Source organism: Castor canadensis, chromosome 13 (assembly GCF_047511655.1).
Source record: "Castor canadensis chromosome 13, mCasCan1.hap1v2, whole genome shotgun sequence".
Lineage (NCBI taxonomy): Eukaryota > Metazoa > Chordata > Mammalia > Rodentia > Castoridae > Castor > Castor canadensis.
In genome coordinates this window covers 71708278-71728496 of record NC_133398.1, presented here as the reverse complement: position 1 = coordinate 71728496, position 20219 = coordinate 71708278, and the positions used below count along the sequence as shown (strand labels likewise).

The window sequence follows — 20219 nt, the reverse complement described above, 5'->3', positions numbered from 1 at the left end:
TATCTCAAAAAAAAAAGGGGGGCTGGTGGAGTGACTCAGTGAGGGTCCTGAGTTCAAGCTCCAGTACCGCAAAAAAAAAAAAAAAAAAAAAGGTGAACAGTGCCACAGCTCAAGACACAGCAGCCAGCTGGAGGTCTCACAGTGTAACCTCTTAGGGTGGGTTCTCCACCAACACTTATACTGACACCTGCTCAATGCCAGGCTCAGTGGCAGGTGCTGGGGATTGAATACAGTTTTGAAAACAGAGCCATATTAAGGAGAATGGTAGGTGAGGGAGCCCAGCAGAAACCAGAAGAGCTTCTCAGGTATGACTGCCTGAAATGGTTGACCCACAGAATTGGGTCAGCTGAATAAATGGCTGAGATTTTAAGTGCCTGCACCCCAAAGAAGGGAATAATGGAGGCAGGAGGGAGTAGATAGATAAAGATTGGTCATCTGTTTTCTCCTAAACTTGTTATAACAAACATAGCCAAGAAAGAGAAGAAACTAGAAAATGAAAAAATTAAATTTTAAAATAACTACGGTTATCATTGTTATTGGTGGTATTAGGACTTGAACTCTCTGAATTTAAAACTTTCATTTTATTCCTTGTGCCCATTGGTAAAATGTGGTTGGTGGAAGAAAAAAACATGTAAAATGAGGTGATATTCTTTCTTCCTGAAGATGAAACATTCCTTCTACAGGAATGACATTCTGTAGCCTATGGGTCTATTCATAAATAAGACTCCACTCCCTGCCTGACCTGAAAGTTGGGGATGATGGTTATATAATACATCAAACATCAGTCTGCAGAAGGCACCAGTGTGAAGGTCCCTCCCTGAGCTCCCTCCTTGAGCTGGTTGGAAGGGGTCCTGACAATGCTGTCCGGAAAAGATATTTTCCCTTAGACCAGGACTTGTATGTAGGGTTCATTCCAACTCTCCTACCCAACTGAAACTGTCTAAGAATTATAAATGCTGCCAATATAAATGCCAAGAAGCCTAGCCCTTCCTAGATCTAACTGGAGGTTTTCCTGACCAATGAACTACCTTGTTTTAAACAAGGAGACCCATGTACCCCCCCAGGTGGCCAGTCTTCAACCCTTAATTAGCACAGCCCCATAAGCCATCTTTCCAGAACTTTCAAACCCTTGTCTGTTCCCCCTTAGCAAAGGACACATGCTGAGGACCGCTGGGAAGTTACCACCACCAGCTTTGCTCTGCTGTCTTTGACATTCCCAGACGCTACCTACTCGAGAGGAGGGCCTACCGAGGGCTGAAAGGTCAGAACAGGCTTCTTCTGTCTGAGATCCAACACTAGGGCAGAATCTCTTCCAGAAGAAAAATGTAGGGTGGAGGGGACACACTTTATCCAACTTGATCACAAAATGAGTGACTTCTACAGTGGTTATTATCATGGCTGGAAAAGTTTTGTTTGGGTAAAAAATGCTGCAGAGGTGGTGCAGAAGGAACGTTCCTTTCCCACTAAGCAACTTCTTACTTTACCTCGCTTGGGTAAATATTCAGGGAGGCAAACAGGTCAGGAATTTACTGGCAGGTTGTTTTTTGCTCTGATTGCTTAGGCCTCTCAATCCTAGTGATGGAGTAGAATCAGCTTGGGGGTTTCTAAAACTATGGATGGCCCAAGCCTCGCCTCTAGAAAGTCTGCTCTAACTGCCTGGGGTGGGCCTAGGCATCTGTCTGTGTTCAGGAATGAGTCTGTCTCTGGGTGACTCCAATGCACAGTTAGATTAAGCACCACTGCATGAAATCTGGTGGTTCAAATTAAAGCCCTGCTCTAGCTGAGAATGTAAGTTGGATTTTTATTAAGAATGGGGGGGTCTTAGAAAGCTGCTGAGACCTAAAAAATAATAATAAAAATAATAATATGACGTGAATGTAAAAGGGAGACTTGGGGTCAGAGGAATCAGTCTGATGGGACAGGGGAACAGGGCAGGGTGAGGGAGTGAATGTGATCAAAGTTCATTTTATAGATATATATCTATCATAATGAAAACTACTAAAAACTAAAGAAAAGAAAGGGGAGACTAAAAGGGGTAAGAGAAAGCAATAGAGAGAGTGAATTTGGTCAAAGTATATTTTATATAGAAATATGATGAAATCCCCTTGTCCAATTAATATACTAATAAAAATGTATTATGGCACAAAAAAACAAAAAGAAAACTTCTGTCTGAGAAGATTAAGAGCTCAATGCTTCTGAAGAGAAGGACACAAGCCAAGAACATTTTAAATGCACAATTAACAATGGTAGAGAATGGGCGGTATGGGTGAATGTGTTCCCCAAATTCACATATTAGAAACTTAATCCCCAGGGCAACAGTGTTGGGAAGTGAGGCCTTTTGGGAGGTTTATGGGTCACAAAGGCAGAATCTTCACAAATGGATTAATGGTGTTCCCAAAAGGGCTTGGGGGGAGTGGGTTCTTTGTCTTATGCTATTCTAACACAGTTCCGCCAAGTGGGAACACAACATTCCTTCTCTCCAGAGAATACAACAACAAGCTGCCATCTTGGAACCAAAACCAAACTTGCCAGTTTGGTTTGACTTCCTAGTCTCCAGAACCACCAGAAATAAACGTCTGTTCTTTATAAATTATCCAGTCTAAAATTATTCCTTTACAGCAGCAAAAAGAGACTAGTAGCCTCAGCTTTTGCTTATATAAATATTTTTATGTCCACAATATCATAACATTCTTCCCAGTAGCCATGTGACAACACAGGTGGAAAAGGAAATGGAGGTTCAGAAATGGTAAGAAACCAGCCTTATCAATGCTTAATGAGACTCCAGAGCCTGGGCTCTTTCAAGTTCATCACAAAGTCTCCAGCAAGCCTTCACTGGTTCATGCTTATGAACCTGAAGAGGAAGAGGATATGCAGGCAGAAATGCAAAATACATTCTGCTTTAATACTACAGATAGCCTTGGAAACTCATCTGAGGCAAATGCTGTAACTAATGCACCTATGACCAAAGACAGACATTCTGTGTCTCCTGGAACTGGGCACATGGTAGCAGAGTTTCTGCCTTTTTGATTCCTGGTTCAAGCCAATTTTTGAGAATGGGGGACAGCCTGGAGTAGTGGAGGCGGGGGGCACATCTCCTTCCTGTACTTTCAAATCAATTCTCAAAGTAAATAACCCATCTTTGAATGGAAGCCTTGATTTTGCAGCCCTCTGTTCATGTTGGTAACTTGAGAAGCCCTTTCTCAAGGAGCTACCAGAGCATGAAATGGTTGTATTTATAGAAGTTAAATAAGCAGACCTCTTCTGAGAGGACACAATACCTTACAGGAAATGGGCTGCCTCTATGATGCGAAAACTCCTGACACACCTGGTTATGGAAATATGAACAAAAACATTCATGCACATTCTTGCCTGCCTGCTCACAAGAAAGAGAATTATCAATGAGGGCTAAATAGCTAGTGTCTATTAAGTTGATTTATACTGTGAATCTAGAAAATTCAGTCAAATCCAAAAATATCTTTGATAGAATATGTACTTAAATGTGAATAAACTCAGTCCCTTTAAAAAGAAATGAGGGCTGTACTCTGATACTGGTAGACTTGCAGAATGAGGGTGTTTGCCCTCATTAACCAGGACTCCAGGTTTATATTTTAGACTAAGCAGTGTCTACTCAAAATGCCCTTTTTATTTTGCTTGAACCTCCCCTTCCCATCATCCTTTTGAAAAACTGAATGTAAAGTCTTTGATGGGAAGCTTGCTGGTTTTCTCCCAACCTGGGTTTGACCAGGGGCTATCTCAGGACACAGGGAGACAAATCTAAAGATGCATCTAGATCCTCAAAGGATGGAAATACACACACTGACAAGCACTATTCTGCTGGAACAGAGAAGGGGAGGAGGAAATCAGGTGGGGAGACTCCAGGACTACACAGCAAGACTGCTGGATCCAAATGAGTCACTTTTCCTTTCTGCCACTGCAGGAAATTAAATCTGCCTGCTGCCTCCTCGTAGTTCAACCAAGTGCTCAACCACAACCTTGAAGAGGCAGAATTCTTAGTGAAGAGGGGAATCTCTCTTTCCAACCATGAAATAACTAACAGTCACTCTTACTGTCCTCCAACGTACCCTCCGCAAACAACCTGCGACTAGGCTGCAGTTTAGCAAATGTGTCCTTTGGTACAGAAAGAATGTGTATTTTGTTGCTACAGCTCTTCAGCATCTGTAATTCTTGGCTTATTTCCTGAAAGGCTAGGAAGTCATCTTGGTCTCTGAAGCTTTGAAATGCCAGTAGGCCCCTCCCTGAGCATCCTAGGGCCTGCCCCAGGCCTTCTGCTCCACTGTCCCTCCCCCCCAACAACCCAATAAGCTAATATCCCTCTCTGGCTTTGGGGTCATCTCTGCCTCTGCCTGGGCAGGTGGACAGGGAAGAGCATGGAGGAAGTTCAGGTACAACGCGAAGAACATTAATAGCACCTAGATAGGACCTATTTCAATAGCTGCCCTAAATACTAGAAAATGTTTTCCAACAACCCAAGCCCAGCACCAAATTGCTTTGATAACTCTGCCTAAGAGATTCTAAAATAGAAATTTACTTTCTGTGCAATTCAGAGATCTTCTTTTGGGAGTTTAAATACAGGTTTGCTTAACCTTTAAACACAGTTTAAGGATGCTTTTCCAGAAAGCCATCCCTGCCTGGCCGGCCCACCTCACTCACTACTCTGGGCTAGACAGATCTCTGTGCACCCCAAATCCCTCTTTGGAAAACTTTTGTGATCCTTCCAACATTCATTTCAATTACCTAAACGTGAGCTCCTGGACCAGAGGGGAGGAAGTTCGTGTAACTCATTGTGCATTTCGGTAATCCAACACAACAAAGAGTAGCAGCCAAGGAGTGATATGTTTGTTAAGTGAAAAAATCAGGTCATTCTTTAAACAGGTTCAGTTCTAGAAATCCCTTTATAACCAGACAAATCCTGTGGTGTTTCATTCTACAAATAATTCCTAAGATTTGGGAAATAAATCGCATTTTTAAGCTAGAATTTAAAAAGGAGAATAAGTATGGTATCTATTTTTTTAAACCAGGGAGATATAATAAATAATTAATCTTTTCTTAATGGCTGGGAAGAATTTCATGATTGTTGGGATCTGCTGATGGTGTTATAATGAAACATTGATTTGGCCTAAATGGGAGTGTTTCCAGGGAAACGGCAACTCTCAATCATGTCAAATTACAGCCATTATCTCCCTGGGTGTCCGTTTTCCCTGGGAAGCTAATTGAAATTGAAAAAATATCTTTAAGTCAAGTTTGACTTTCTCTTTGGCTTCCTTTGGCTTATCAGACGAGAGAAAGAGACAGAGAAAAGGAGATAGAGGAAAAGATAAAGCAAATTGAAAACTCTGAAACACACAATCTGTCTGCATTTCAGAGAAAAGCGAAAAGTGAGCCCAGGCTGGTAGCTCTGGAGACTCTTCTTCAGTCTTCAAAACTAGAGCACCCCACCAAGACTCTGGGGTACGGGGGTAGGGAGGATACCTGCGGTTCATCCGGGGCGTGCACGAGTAAAACGTGGCAAAGTAGGAAGGAGGAGGCACAGGTGGCACGAAGTCATCAGGGTCTGGGATCCGGCTGTGGTCTTCCACTTCTTCTGCAGATATCTGGGATTCATCCTGTTTAGACAGCACTTCCATTAATCGACAGCTAACTTCACAAAGCACAGGGAGAAAAGTATGGATGACATAACAGGGGCTGGGACTGGCTCAGCCAAAACATGGCATGGTGCCACCTGGCACAGACTTACGATGCAGGACCTTCTGGTAGCAAATATCTGGAGGTAGCGAAGTGCAGCAGCCACCAAGCACACAGTGGTAGTCAGGGCATTCAAGGCACAGAGGGCAAAGAGGACTTTCTGGAACACAGAATCAGTGACACCATGGAGCACTTCAGTGCAGATGACCAGAATATAAAGACATGTTTGGATAATTATAACAGCATCCCAATGAAAGAAGCCTCATGAAAAGATGCATACAGACAGCACTGGGCTCGTGGAAATTACGGACATAAATGACGGCTATTATTATCACTCTCATGCAAGAGTGAACGTCTTAATTTTAGAAACTTATCTGAGTGCCTGTAATCCCAGCTAACTGAGAGGCTGAAAGGAGGATCATGAGTTCAAAGCCAGCCTGGTCTACACAGTGAGACCCCCATCTCAAAAACAAAATACCCAAAATAACAACAAAGAAACCCAAAAACTTTTAGAAGCTCCCTGTCTCAGAAAGACCTGGCATTACCATACAACTGGCACCCCCATGTCCTCGGGTTCTCTATTTACAGATTCAGCCAACCAAAGATGGAAAATGCTCAGAAAAGTTTATGTTTGAGCTGAATATGTACAGTATAAAATCTGTGCAGACTTTCTTCTTGTCATTTCTCCCTAAATGATATTATAGCAACTACTTACAAAATACTTACATTGTACTAAGTACTATAATAATTTAGAGATGATTTAAGCATATAGGAAGATGTACATAGGTTATGGGACAATACCAAGCCATTTTTTTATAAGGGACTTGGGCACGGCAGATCTTAGTATCCTTGGGGGCCCTGGAGCCAATTCCCCAATGATACTGAGGGAAAACTGCTTTTCATTTTATAAGCATCAGAATACTATATAGAAAGGTTCCTTCCAGGAGAGCAGTAAGGTTCTCTTCCGAAATGTGCGTCCCCAGGGACAGCAGTTCCCATCCTCCAAGTAGGACAGCATAGCATGCTGAATTTGTGACTACTGATTCTATTTCAGGAGCAACTGGCAGTGCCACTCCAGGGACCCAACTAGGATGCAGCAGGGGCCTGGGCAGCTGGAGAGTAAACAGGACTTCTCTCCTCCAAACACAGACCTCAAAATAGCAGCACAGGCAAGTCCAAAAGCTGCTATGACTACAGTCCTGGCTTCTTCACAGGGCTTTCCCCAAGCTAGGTCCTGGCTGCACAAGTTCTGGAATGACTCAGCTCCCAAATATGCAGAAGCCAAAAAAAGTGGACCATTTTAAAGTCTTACCTCCCCCACCGCTGGCAAATTTGAACTCCTCTCTCTGAGATTCCTATCCCCACAAAAATATAAACCCAAAACCAAGACCTAAAGAAAGCCATTAGTGGTGGACTACCCAAAAGCTAATATGTTAGGGTTTACAACTGATTTTGTTATTCACTGGGCCAATGTCCCTTCAGTTAGGACACATTTTTTTTTTATTCAACTCCCTAAGAAACAAGACTAGTTTTGCATTTCTCTTTAATTGGTATCATTTTTTTGGCTTATTAAAGTTGTTGTCTATTAAATGAAATATAAAGTGCTTGAAGTTCTCCTGTGTTCTCTGCCCAGTCTCCATCCACTGTGTCTCAACAGCATTCAACAAATCCAGACAATTTACTTCTAAGACAAATGAGTACTAGAACGGTGACAAGTGAGCATGCAACTTAAAGGCTTTGCTAAAAGCTACATCACGTATGCAGGTGCATTCAAACGTATTTGTGTGTGTGGGTCTGTACTGGTATTGATAGGTTTCTTTCCATTTTTTGCTACCTTACAATTCTCAAACACAAAATAAGCTCTCCATGCATAATTTTAAGACACACACACACACACACACACAGTAATCTGTGGTTCCTTCTACACTCAATTCTGTCTCTGGGTCACTAATGAAGGATCACTCCTAGCTGCTGTCAGCAGTTTAATTATTTGAGGGCAGTAACAGACTAGGGATATTTTAAGTACTGGCCTGGATGGGAGCTCGATGGGGATAGGGGGGATTGGAATCTATCCAACATACCTTTAGTAGAAGGTGAACAGCACTACAAGGCTGAACCGGAAAGAGCTTCAAGGCATTTTCTTTGTCCGTGCATTTGGCTGGTTGATATTCTTCACAACAGAAACAAATCTTGCCTTCACCTAAGTCCACCTTAAGAAGAAACAGGCAGAATAATGATTTAATTTTTTTTTTTTTAAAAAAGAAAATCCTTGCTATACCACAGAGCACCAATCTTACAAAATGAGATGTGGCAGGGTTTCATGTCAGGCAATGCCTTTGTCAGTCAGGAAAGGTTAAGGTATGCTGCAGTTAACAACCAAAACCAAAATTCCAGTGGCTTAATCAGCAAAGCTTACTTCTTATAGATGCCTCAAGTCCACTGCAGGTCAGCAGAGGGCTCTGCATGCCATATTCCCTCAGGGACCAGACTGGCAGGACATCCACTATATCAATAGCATGGCACAATCAACACGCCAGAGAGCTGGAGAGCCCATGACAAATGGCACACTGCACTTAAACATGGTTGTCAGATAAAATACAGGATGCCCAATTAAACTTGAATCCAGATAAACAACAGTTATTAAAAATACAAGTGTTCTTCAAACACTGCAGGTTTACAGTAAAAAAAAGTTATTAGCAGTTTATCTGAAATTCAAACTTAATTGAGTATCCAATAATTTTACTTGTTAAATCTGCTCACCCTAGCTGAAATCTTCCTCTTCCAAATGATGCTCATCACTTTAGCTCATAAATTCATTGCCAAAGCAAATCAAATGATTCCATCTAACTCCAGGAAGTCAGGAAAGCCCAATCTACCAGGTGTGTTTAAGCAGCACATGGTATATTTAGTGGACAGTTGCCCTGGACCAGTTCCCATCTTTTATGCACTCACAGATTTGTGTTGTTCTATTTGAAGTGATAATTGATGAATAACCTCAGACGGTTTTAGTTAGATGCTTCCCAAACTTTTGCTCACTTTTCTGAGTTTTTCTTGAGTCAGGTTATGAAAGTATTTAACACCTGGTTTGTTTTGGCAAACAAGACCCATTGTCTGAGGTTTGTTCTTACTTGCTCTGCTGCTCAAGCTATTGAAATTGGCACCTCTGTTTTTCCTAAAAGGAAAGGTTACATTTTTTTCTCTAATCATTAAATTAATCTGGCAGCTCTGACTCCACTAGCTGCAAAACTTTTCAGGAATCTTAAAGAACAACTGAATGGTCACACTATTTCAATTGCCAAATAATAATAATTAAAATTATTTATGTTTAGCTAGTAATAAATTTCATGGTGTTTGGTGAAACTAAGAGAAAACTTGGTTCCTTATAATCCAAGTTCACTAGAACACTAAGGAAAAAATTCTACTATGAATTATATAACATTTGGGGGGATGAGCAGTTCTAGTTTCTTTTTTTGAGGTGAAATTTACATACACACAAAAATTTGTATGTATAGGTCTTTTTGTTTTGGGCAATACTGGGGTTTAAACTCAGGGCCTCATGCTTACTAAGCAGGCCATGGCCCTAGCCCTTTTTGCTTTCAGCTATTTTTTGGATAGAGTCTCATGCTTATTACTCAGGGCCAGCCTCAGATCGCGATCCTCCTACCTATGCCTCCCATGTAGGTGGGATTACAGTTATGTACCACCACACCCAGCCCTGAATATTTTTTGGCAGTACTGCCTATAAATCTTTACTTACTCATTTTTGGTGGGATTGGGGTTTGAATTCAGGGCTTCACATTTGCAAAGCAGGAACTCTACTGCTTGAGCCACACCTCCAGTCCATTTTGTTCTGATTATTTTGGAGATGGGGTTTTGTGAACTATTTGCCCAGGCTGGCCTTGAACCACAATCCTCCTGATCTCAGCCTCCCAGGTATCTAGGATTATAGGTGTGAGCCACCAGCACCTGACTACTGCCTATACCATTTGAGGAGTTTTGAGCAACGCATACACCTGTGCAACCCAACCCCTTATTATAAAGGGCTTTATCGTCTCCAGAGAAAATTCCCTTATGCCCCGTCTCCATCAATCTCTGCCCACACCCTCCCCAAGGCAACCACTGTTCTCACTGCTTACCCACATAGATTAGTTTTGCCTCTTCTAGAGATCTATAGATTCTGTAACACCTTTCTGTTCTTTTTCTTGAAATCACATTAAAAAGGACACATTACTATATCAGGTTTTCATATAAATTCTGCCTCTGGTACAAGGAATGACAACTAGAGTTACCTTGATGGCTCCATCATCACTATAAATTCATCTCCCCATATCTCAGTCCTTTCCTGGTTTGTCTGTAGTGGCTACTAACCTCAACAATGTCCACACCTAGATCCACAGGCCCACATGCAGAGGCACAGGGCTGTCTGTATTAGAATCTTTTCACCATTATCTCACAGTTTTGAAGATACACCTGCTGCTAATATTGACACTAGTTTCTCCCTTCTAAAGGAAAATGGACTAGTTACCAGTGGCTCATGCCTATAATCCTAGCTACTCGGGATACGAGATCGGGAGGATCATGGTTCAAAGCCAGCCCTGGGCAAATAGTTCACAAGACTCTATCTAGAAAAAACTCAGCACAAAAAAAAGGGCCTGCGGAGTGACTCAAGTGGTAGAGCACCTGCCTGGTAAGCATGAGGCCCGGAGTTCAAACCCCAGTACCACCAAAAAACAATAAAGGAAAATGACTCATTCAGACAGGCTCTGTCTAGGCAAGGCCTAGATAGACAGGGCTCTCCTGTGCTCTCAGCATCACTGGGATCTCTTTGCCCCTCTCCCATGATCAAGATCAGCCCTTACACTGAGCTGAAGTCAGCAAGTAAAGACTTCTCAAAGGCCTTCCTCCTTTAAACTCTCCAGCTGAGTTGTTCCTGTGCTCCTTCTAACAACTCTATCTGGCAGTAATGAGTCAGCACTCCTAGACATGACACATTCTGCCTACCTCCCCCACTTTTCCAACATGACTCAGCACAGTTTTTATTTGTGGTCCTTGGTGCAAGCCTCTAGACCTTACCTGAGGCCTCTAATCCCTCAGGTAGTACTAGGTGTCATCTTAACAAAGTACTCCTTTCCCACACAAGACCAAAGTGTTAGTGATGTGAGAACCCAGGCCTGTGTGGGCTGCACACCAACACCAGACATCCAAGTACACAGAAACTTCTGCTATCCAGAAGGAATCTCTGGGGTGAGCCAGAGTAGGTGGCAATATTTTACAGATGAGTGAAAGTTGAATGTCAAGCATTGCGCTCACTGGATACAAGGAAGCCCCAAGGCTCTGCAAAATGACTGTAAACAAAAATGCATTTTGTGTCCCTGTTCCTCCCACTCCTGATCCTCACCAATCTTAGCATCTTCATCTCTCTTCTTAATAGCATCTTTGAGACCAACATTTCTAAAGACTTGTTTTTACTTCCCCTCAATCTTTTTAGTCAATTCTCAAACATCTGAAGAAGTATCCCCAATCTCAAATGGTAAACATCCACTCTCCAACCTTGATTCTATTACCTGTCACACCCTTGCTTCCTCCTGCCGTCTCCTAACACTGTGATTCTCAGCCCTCGCTTGCACATTAGAATTTTCTGGAGAGCTTTTAAAAAATACAACAATGCCATCATTAATCATCAGGGAACTGCAAATTAAATTACAGTAACTCTGAGCTCTACTTTAGCCCTGGCAGACTGGCAGAAAATTAAAGAAACACCTGCTGGTAGAGATATGAGTCACTGGTAAAAAATGAGTTGAAGCTCTTGAGTAAAGGAACTGTCAATTTTAAATTACAAATACTTATTTGCCCCAGCTACTTAAGCAAATTGATTAGCAGTTTCTTATAAAGTTAAACACTTTTACCATATGACCCAGCAATAGCACGTCCAGGTATTTACTCAGGAGAAAGGGAAGCCGGCTCTCCCAGAAGGTCTATACAATAATATGCACTGCAGTTTTATTAATACTTCTTCCTAACTGGAGATAATCCAAGCGCCCGAAATACTATTCTAAAACAAAAAGAAGCAATTGAGACATGAAGGAATCTCAAAAATATTATGCTGAGCAAAATAAACCAGACACTAACATGTGCACGCCATGTGCCTCCATTTATATGAAACTCAAGAACAGGTGGAGCTTACCTGCAGCCAAAGAAGCAGAGGTTGCTCATGACAGTACAGACTGCCTGAAAAGGGACACCAGTGAATTTCCGAGGGTTCAAAAATATTCTGGTACTTGTTTGTTTGGGTGTCACATGGGTGTATATATTTGTCAAGATGAGTGTATATGTTGGTTAAAAAAAAAAACCTCACAATAAGAAAGTAAGTATATTGTAAAAATGCACAATAAGATCTGGGTATGTCACTGTAAATTTTACCTCAATTTTTAAAAAATGAGTATAGTCATAAAGGTGGTGGAATTTATAACAATAACAAAGGAGAAAAACAGAAGAAAAGGCATACTGCAACAAACAATTCCTGGTTCGGGGTGCCTACCCCCCAGGACTGAAAGTCCCCTGGGGATATGCAGAATGGTATTACAGCAGCCTTGTGTCTACTGGCATAAACCCAAGCCACAACAACAGCAAAATAAACAGCTGACTTGACAAAAAACAAATTTTTAAAGGGTGCTCAATTTAGATCTGTATCTATCTTCAAGTGAGAAAAACAAGATGCAGGGAGTGTATGTAATATATCCCATTCTTTAAAAATCATGAATAACCCCACCCTGAGCAAGTTTGTGTAAGATTATGAAAGGAAATTCTCCAGCTTAAAACCATTGTTTTAAGGAGACTTATGTGAGTGGAGAGGAGCGCACTCTTCCCCCAAAAGATGTAGTTTGTGTGTTAGTCTGCCTTCTGTTGCTGTAACAAAATACCTGAGAAAGACAACTTAAAGAAGGAAAGGTTTGGGCTCAGAGTTTCAGAGGTTTTAGTCCATGGCCAACTGGCTCCATTGTTTTTAGGTCTATGGTGAGGCAGAATATCATGGTGGGGAGTATGTGATAGAACAAGGCTGCTTACCTCATGATGGCAAGGAAGCAGAGACAGAGAGAGGAAGGGACCTGGGACAAAATATATACCCTCCAAGGGCATGCCCCCAGTGACATACTCCCTCCAACTAAGCTCCACCTACTGAAGTTTCCGTCACCTCCTAACAGTCCATTAACTTGTGACTCCATCAATGGGTTGATCCAATCACCTTCCACAGCCCCATCTCTAAACACTGCTAATCAGGGACCAAGCCTTCAACGCGAGCCTCTAGGGGACATTTCACCTGCAAACCATAACAATTTGTCACTAGTCTTTCTCATGAGGGACAGCAATTACGATATGAATCTGTTGATGGGAAATTATGTGCATTTTTGTACACGAGATTGTAATGCTGGGGGAGCGGCTCAAGTGGTAGAGAACCTCCCTAGCAAGTGTGAGACCCTGAGCTCAATCCCAGTACTGCCAAAAAAATTAAAAAGAGAGCGAGTAATTGCAGAACATAGTGGTCAACTGTGCTACCCTAGAATAGTGGGATTACACATGATTCTTAAGTGCTAGCCTACATTTCCATGACTTGTCCAAACTTTCACAATTATACAATCAGAAATAATCAGAGTTGATCTCATAGAGAAGAAATATTTTAATTTGTTTTTTTCTGAGACATGGTTTTAGGATGTGCCCCAAACTGACCTCAAATTCTATATCCTCCTGCCTCAGACTCTCAACTGCTGGGATCACAGGAGTGCACCACTATGCTCAGTTTGTGGCAGGAATTTTTAAATTAAAAATATACTTAATGCAAAGCATATATCTGAGAAGGGGTTAATATGGAAAACATATAAAGAATTTCTAAAACTCAACAGTAAACCAAAGAACCCAACTAAAAAAATGGGCAGAGGACTTGAATAGAAATTCCACCCTCCCCAAAAAAAACCCAGCAATACAAATGGCCAAAAAGCACATGAAAAGAGGCTCAGTATCATTAATCAGCAGTGAAATGCAAATCAACACTGCAATGAGCTATCACTCAAAATCTCTAGGATAACCACTATCAAAAAAAAACCAGCAGCAGAGAAAAGAAAACAAGTGCTGGTAGACATGTGAAGAAACTGGCATCCTTGTATACTGCTAGTAGGAATGTCAAATGATGCAGCCATGTTAGAAAATAACATGAAGCTTCCTCAAAAAATTAAAGAAAGGCCAGACACCGGTGGCTCCTGCCTGTAATCCTAGCTACTCAGGAGGCAGAGATCAGAAGGATCTTGGTTCAAAGCCAGCCCGGGAAAATAGTTCACAAGACCCTAGTTTGAAAAAAACCCATCACAAAAAAGTGCTGGTGGAGTGGTGCAAGTGGTAGAGCGCCTGCCTAGCAAGCATAAGGCTCTGAGTTCAAACCCCAGTACCATCAAAAAAAATTAAAAAATCAAAAAATTAAAGAGAATTACTATATGATCCAGTAATCCCCTTCTGGATATATATCCAAAAGAATAGAAATCAGGATTTCAAAAGGATATTTTCACACCAATGTCACCAAAGCATTATTCACGATAACCAAGAGATAGAATCAACTTAAACATCCATCAACAGATGATGGATAAACAAAATTTGCCACATGCCTCCAAAAAATATTATTCAGTCTTAAAAATACAGGAAATTCTGACACATGGTACAACTGCTGACTTGTCTTTCCATATATCATCACTTATCTTTCCTCTTTGCCATTCTAATTTGTCATGCACTTAGTAAGTGGAAATCCAGACTTTGTCAAAAATTTTTTTCTGGGGATTGCCTATACATAAAAAAGCACTGTGGGGTTACTAGAAACCCCTGAGGTAAAGGAGAACTCAGTATGTCCTCAAGGAAGACTCCAGACCAAAAGAAGAGACAGGTATTTGAATATCTTTAGCTCAAAAAGAGAAGGATAAATGTCTAAGAACTGCAGAATATTCCAGAAGATTAACTTTGCAGGGGATCAGGAATTACTTCCTGAAGGAGACAGTCCTTAAATGGAACTTTAAAAGACCGAGAGCATTTGAACAAACAGGGAAGTGAGGGAAGGAAATTCTTGAGTTGAGGGACAAATAGCATTGTTAGAAATAAGAAAGCAGTTCAGAGCCAGGCATGGTATTGCACACTTGTAGTCCTAGCACCAGACAGGACAATTGCTTCTCTCAGGGGTTCAAGACTGCCCTAGGCAACACAGTGAGCATGGCAACATCCCCCATCATGAAACCAACAGCTCTTGCACGTGAGGCCTACACACCATCAGTGCTGATGCCCTATTCCTAGTGAGTCCCAAGATGGTCCAGCACATTTGCGAGTATTTAACACCAATGTTGGCAGGAGGCAGAAAAATAGCCTTTGCCATCACTGCCACTGAGGGAGCGAGGAGAAGACAGGCTCCTGTGATGTTGGAGAAAGACACTGAGCTCACCAAGAGGGCCGGAGAACTCAGTGAGGAGAAGGTGGAACGTGTGATCACCATCACGCAGAGCCTACGTTAGTACAAGATTCCAGACTGGCTCTTGAACAAGAAGGATGGAAATGATGGAAAACATAGCCAGGAGGCTGGGATGTAGCTCGGTGGTACAGCGCTTGCCTAGCATGTGTGAGGCCCTGGGTTCGATCCCAGCACCAAAAAAGAAAAGACAAAAAAAAAAAAAAAAAAGAAAATACTGCCAGGTTCTGCCCAAACTCCATGAGGATCTGGAGCTACTGAAGAAGACTAGAGCCCATGGAGGGCTGCCCAACTTCTGGGGCCTTTGTGTCTGAGGCTGGCACACCAAGACCACTGTGGGTCTGTCCAAGAAGAAACGAGTTTGTTAATAAATAGTTTATATACCTGTGGCTACAAACAAAAAGCAGAGATGAATCCTGGGAAATAACATGTGGGCTTTGGCTCAATTACAGGGTGTGTGTGCTGCTCCAGGGCAAGGGCAGGGTAAGGCCAACTCACATAAGGCCTTAGAATCCGGAAAAGTGATTTGATCCTATAGCTGAAGGTCATTAAGCAATGAAATGGCAAAACTAAAAAAAAATTTGTGAAGAACTGTGAGAAAGAGCAACCAGTTTTTAGCGAGTCCCTGAGGCATTTTCCTGCCTGGGGAGGTCATGGCTTTCATTGCAAGGGCTGAGGGCAGTGTCTCTAGAAATATGGCAGCCTCTTGGCTTGTATCCTGTGGTTTCCTAGCAAATGAGAGTGCCATGGAAACGAGTTTCATTCCAAATAAATGAGATTTAGTACAGCTTCTAAAGAGTTCATTCCTTGTGCTTTGTGGTAAGGGAGACGTTGGTTACTAAGATGTCCTTTTAAAAAGTTCAAATATGGCCAGTGATTCCACTTTGGGGTATTATAGCCAAAAGAAGTGAGAGCAGAGTCTAGAAGAGATATTTTTATACTCATGGCCATAGCTGCTTTATACACAATAGACAAAAGGTGGAAAGAGCCCAAGGGCCCATCCTCCAGATGAATGGATAAACAAAATGTGTCATACTTTCATACAATGGAGTATTATTTTATATCCATGTCTTTTTTTTTTTTTTTTTTTTTTGGCAGCACTGGGGTTTGAACTCAGGGCCTCATGCTTGCTAGGCAGGCACTCCTACCGCTTGAGCCACTCCACCAGCCCCTGGAGTATTATTTTAAAAAGAGAGGGAGAGAGAGAATTTTGACACATACTACAACATGGATATGCCTTGAGGACATTATACTAAGTGAAGAAACAAGTCACTCGTGGAAAGATAAGTGCTGTATGGTTGCACTTACATGAGGTACTAAGAATATTTGAACTCATAAAGATGGAAAGTGGAACAGTGGTTTCTGGAGGGGAAGAGGCAGCTGGGGTGTTGTTTTATAAGATGGAGAGTTCTGGACGCTGCACAGCAAAGTGAAAGCACACACTACTCAACTGCATACCTAAAACGGTTAGGATGGTCAATTTTATGTGCATTTTACCACAATTTAATTTTTTTTTTAAGTCAGAGGTGCTTGCTACAGATCTGAAACTTCTGAAAACCAAACGCCTTGATTCCTGCCTGCAGTCCCAGACTCCACTGGCATACCACGTAACAAAAGATGTGCGCACCATATTGATCTTCCAAAATTGGAAAATCTCTAAGTGCTGACACACACCTGGCTTCCCAAGCTTTCAGGTAAAGGATTGTTGACCTGTAATATCCAGTTTTTGTCTTCAGATGAAGGCAGACAGCAATTGACTATGTAGACCTGACCATCTGCTCACTAACTAATGATGCCTCTCACAACTATGATGCTGGGGTTATACTGGCTGGTCGCAGTTTGGGGAACAATAACTGACAACCAAGTGAAATAATGAGAGGGCAGCCCTTTGCTCTGTTTTCCCACTTCCTTTTACCAACTTCGAGTTCACTCTAGGACAGCTGCAAGGTCCTGCATGTCGCACAACACACCAGGAAGGCACACACACCAGGCTCTGCCCCACGCGTGTGATGTTTAGGACTGCTTACCAGGTCACACCTGGGCACGCTGGACACAAACTGCGCCCCTTGGCAGCCCAGGATGAATCCTGCGAGATTTAGGAGGACACACACCACAGAAAGCAGCACAAAGAGATTCACCTGAAATGATAAGAAGATGGGCAGTTAGAAAGAGACTCAATTCAGAGATAGTTTTGTGTGAATTTTTTTAAAAAATGATATTCTCTTCCAAGAGGAAACTTTTAAAAAATTCAAAACTATGTTTTTATCATCTTTTTCACATGTTAGAATCTTTCAAATTGTTCTAAGGAATTTCATTGACTCTCAAGTCTTCTCAATAATCTCAAGTCCCTATTTTTTTCTTTCTTTCTTTTTTTTTTTTTTTTGCAAATATTTCTTTCTCTTTTTTCTTTTATCCATAGCTATTTCCTATTTAAGCCATTCTGGTTATCCCTGAGTTTTGCTGGATGAAAACAACAAGCAGACAAATGGAGAACTCTGGAATCTAAGTGAAAATCAATTAAGTCAAATCACCAGAAATCACGGCATACAGATGAAAATAAAGATGGGTCTTTCTTTTCAGTTCAGGCTTTTTTCCAAAATTAAAAATACTACTACTTCAAATAATTAAGAACTGAGAGACATCAACCGGTATTTACTTGGTACAAATTAAAGACTACCCAGGTCTTTCAACTTGGAACTGTGATTATTATGAAAATCAGACCTTAAATACAAAATCAAATATAAAAGAATAAAGCCAATAATTATCAATTATTAAAACAAGTCATTAATTCAGGTAGCTGACCATGTCAGCTGACTGGCAAATGAATTCACATGCAAAATTCTAACACAGAAAACTTACTCTTTTTGACTACTGTGGTAATTCCATGTCAAGCTGGAAAACACCTCCCAGGATGCAATTTGTGAGTCAATATTTAATACAACATCATGCCACTTTCCTAAGGGGAATTCCTCCTGCCTCTCCAAGGGCAGCCGGCCATCTCTCCTTTCTGCTAATCTGCACCTGCCCTTTCATCAGATCTTTGGGAAATATTGGCAGCAGCTGCTACTGTGACTGTTCCCCAGGCTGATTCCTCAGTGTCTACAGGACTTTGATTTGGACAGCATACTGCTTACGTCCCCTCTTGTATGGTATTATCCATGATTATGCCAAAGTGTTTGGGAAGAGGGCTGCATGACTGGCAAAGGACAGAGCATGATCTTCAACTTTTTTTGGCAGCACTGGGGTTTGAACTCAGCCTCACGTTTGCTAGACAGACGCTCTACCGCTTGAGCCACTCCACCAGCCCAGACAGGGCTTGATCTTCCCACATGGACTTGTACATACTGCCAGTTGCTATTTGAGGACACCCAATACATACGGAATTTTCACACCCAGCAGTGCAATTGGTGTTATTACAAGGAAGTTTTGAACTTCACTTTGGCAATGTTCCTTTACTGCATTATGAGATAACTTGAAAAGAAAATGTGGTAGTGGTCCTTATATGCCCACCAGCACACCACTAATCGTCATAACTAAAACTACCATCATCACATAGGAAATGAGTGAGGGTTCAATAACTCCTAACACTGCGTTCCCAGATCTCTTCATAAAACCTTAACTCTAGCTCATGAAAAGACATAATTAATAACGTCAAAAGGCATGCCACAGACTAGGAGAAAATATTTTCCTGCATATATTGAACAAAGAACCTATACTAAGAATAGCAAATAACTTCTCAGCTCATAATAAAAACACAATCAACCCAATTAAAGACTTTGGAAAAAAAAAACATGGACAGCTATTTCACCAAAAAATAAAAAAAGATACAGGAATGGCCAATAAGCACATGAAAAGATGCTCACCATTATTAGTCATCATGAAAGCAAATTAAAACCATGAGATTCCACTTCAAACCGAGAATGGTTAAAATTTAAAAGCTGGTGAGGATGAGGAGCACTCGGACTCTCAGACATTGTGACTGTGAGAAGAAAATGGCACAATCTTTAGAAAACTGCCAGATCCTTAAAAATTAAGAAACTATGCAAGAGTATGCCAAATAATTCCAAATAATGGAGCTACTTCACCTTCAATTCCCTACACCTTAAATGTGAGCTGCACAAGGTGACTTCCTTCCAAAGAATACACGAAGGGAGGGAAGTAACTTTGCAGAGGAGAAAACTGACAGACACTGCATCCACCAGGTGACGAGGTTCGCATCACGGATGGGTCATGCCAGTGGCTCATGCTCAGATGTAATGGAAATAGCACTTAGCCGCAGCAGTCTCCTGTCCCCTCAACCCCATAATAATCTCAGTCTAATCATGAGAAGCACATCAGACAATTCTAATTGAGGGACATCATACAAAATACCTGATGAGCACTCTTCAAATCTGTCAAGATCATCACTGAGAAACTGCCACAGCCAAGAACCAAAGCCTACATGACAACTAAATGCAATGTAGTGTCCCAGATGGGACTGTGGATAGAAAAGGGACAGTAGCTAAAAACTAGAGAAATATGAAGACTGTAGTCTTTAGTTGGCAATATGTTATCAATACTGGTTCAGCAGCTGTGATGAATGTACCATACTAAAGTAAGAGACCAATAACAGAAAACATATGATTCCCTTTATGTTCTATCTTCGCCATTTTTTAAAATCCAAGCAATTCTCAACTACAAATTTTATTTTGTAATGCAATAAAGTGAACATACAATGCAATATATTCAAAGAATGGAATACATCCAGCAATAAAAAGGAACAAACTACTAATGCAAAACAACAGCATGAAGGTCAAATGTTACATGGAGCAAAATAAGCCAGATGCTATATGCCTCACTGACAAAAAGTTCGTGAATAGATAAAACAATCTATTGAGAAAGAAATTAGGATAATGATTACCCATTTGGTGGGTGGGGAGGGAGAACACTGACTGGGAGGAGACACAAGGGAATTTTCAGGAGTGATAAAAATGTTGTACATCTTGTCTTGGGTGGTGCTCATATGGCTGATTCCAGCTGTCAA

General features: G+C 41.5%; 1 protein-coding gene across 3 annotated transcripts in view; it reads right to left on the bottom strand.

Moving 5' to 3' along the window:
- The window catches only part of Entrep1 (endosomal transmembrane epsin interactor 1), a 64796-nt gene that overhangs the window by 8618 nt on the left and 35959 nt on the right, over nucleotides 1-20219 (bottom strand). For all 3 annotated transcript variants that reach the window (XM_074052001.1, XM_074052000.1, XM_020179476.2), the window contains exons 3-6: nucleotides 17224-17334; nucleotides 7785-7913; nucleotides 5756-5863; nucleotides 5491-5624 (exon numbers count right to left, since the gene is read on the bottom strand). In XM_074052001.1, the coding sequence (XP_073908102.1) occupies nucleotides 5491-5624; nucleotides 5756-5863; nucleotides 7785-7913; nucleotides 17224-17334 (482 nt within the window). The remainder of the gene's footprint in view (nucleotides 1-5490; nucleotides 5625-5755; nucleotides 5864-7784; nucleotides 7914-17223; nucleotides 17335-20219) is intronic.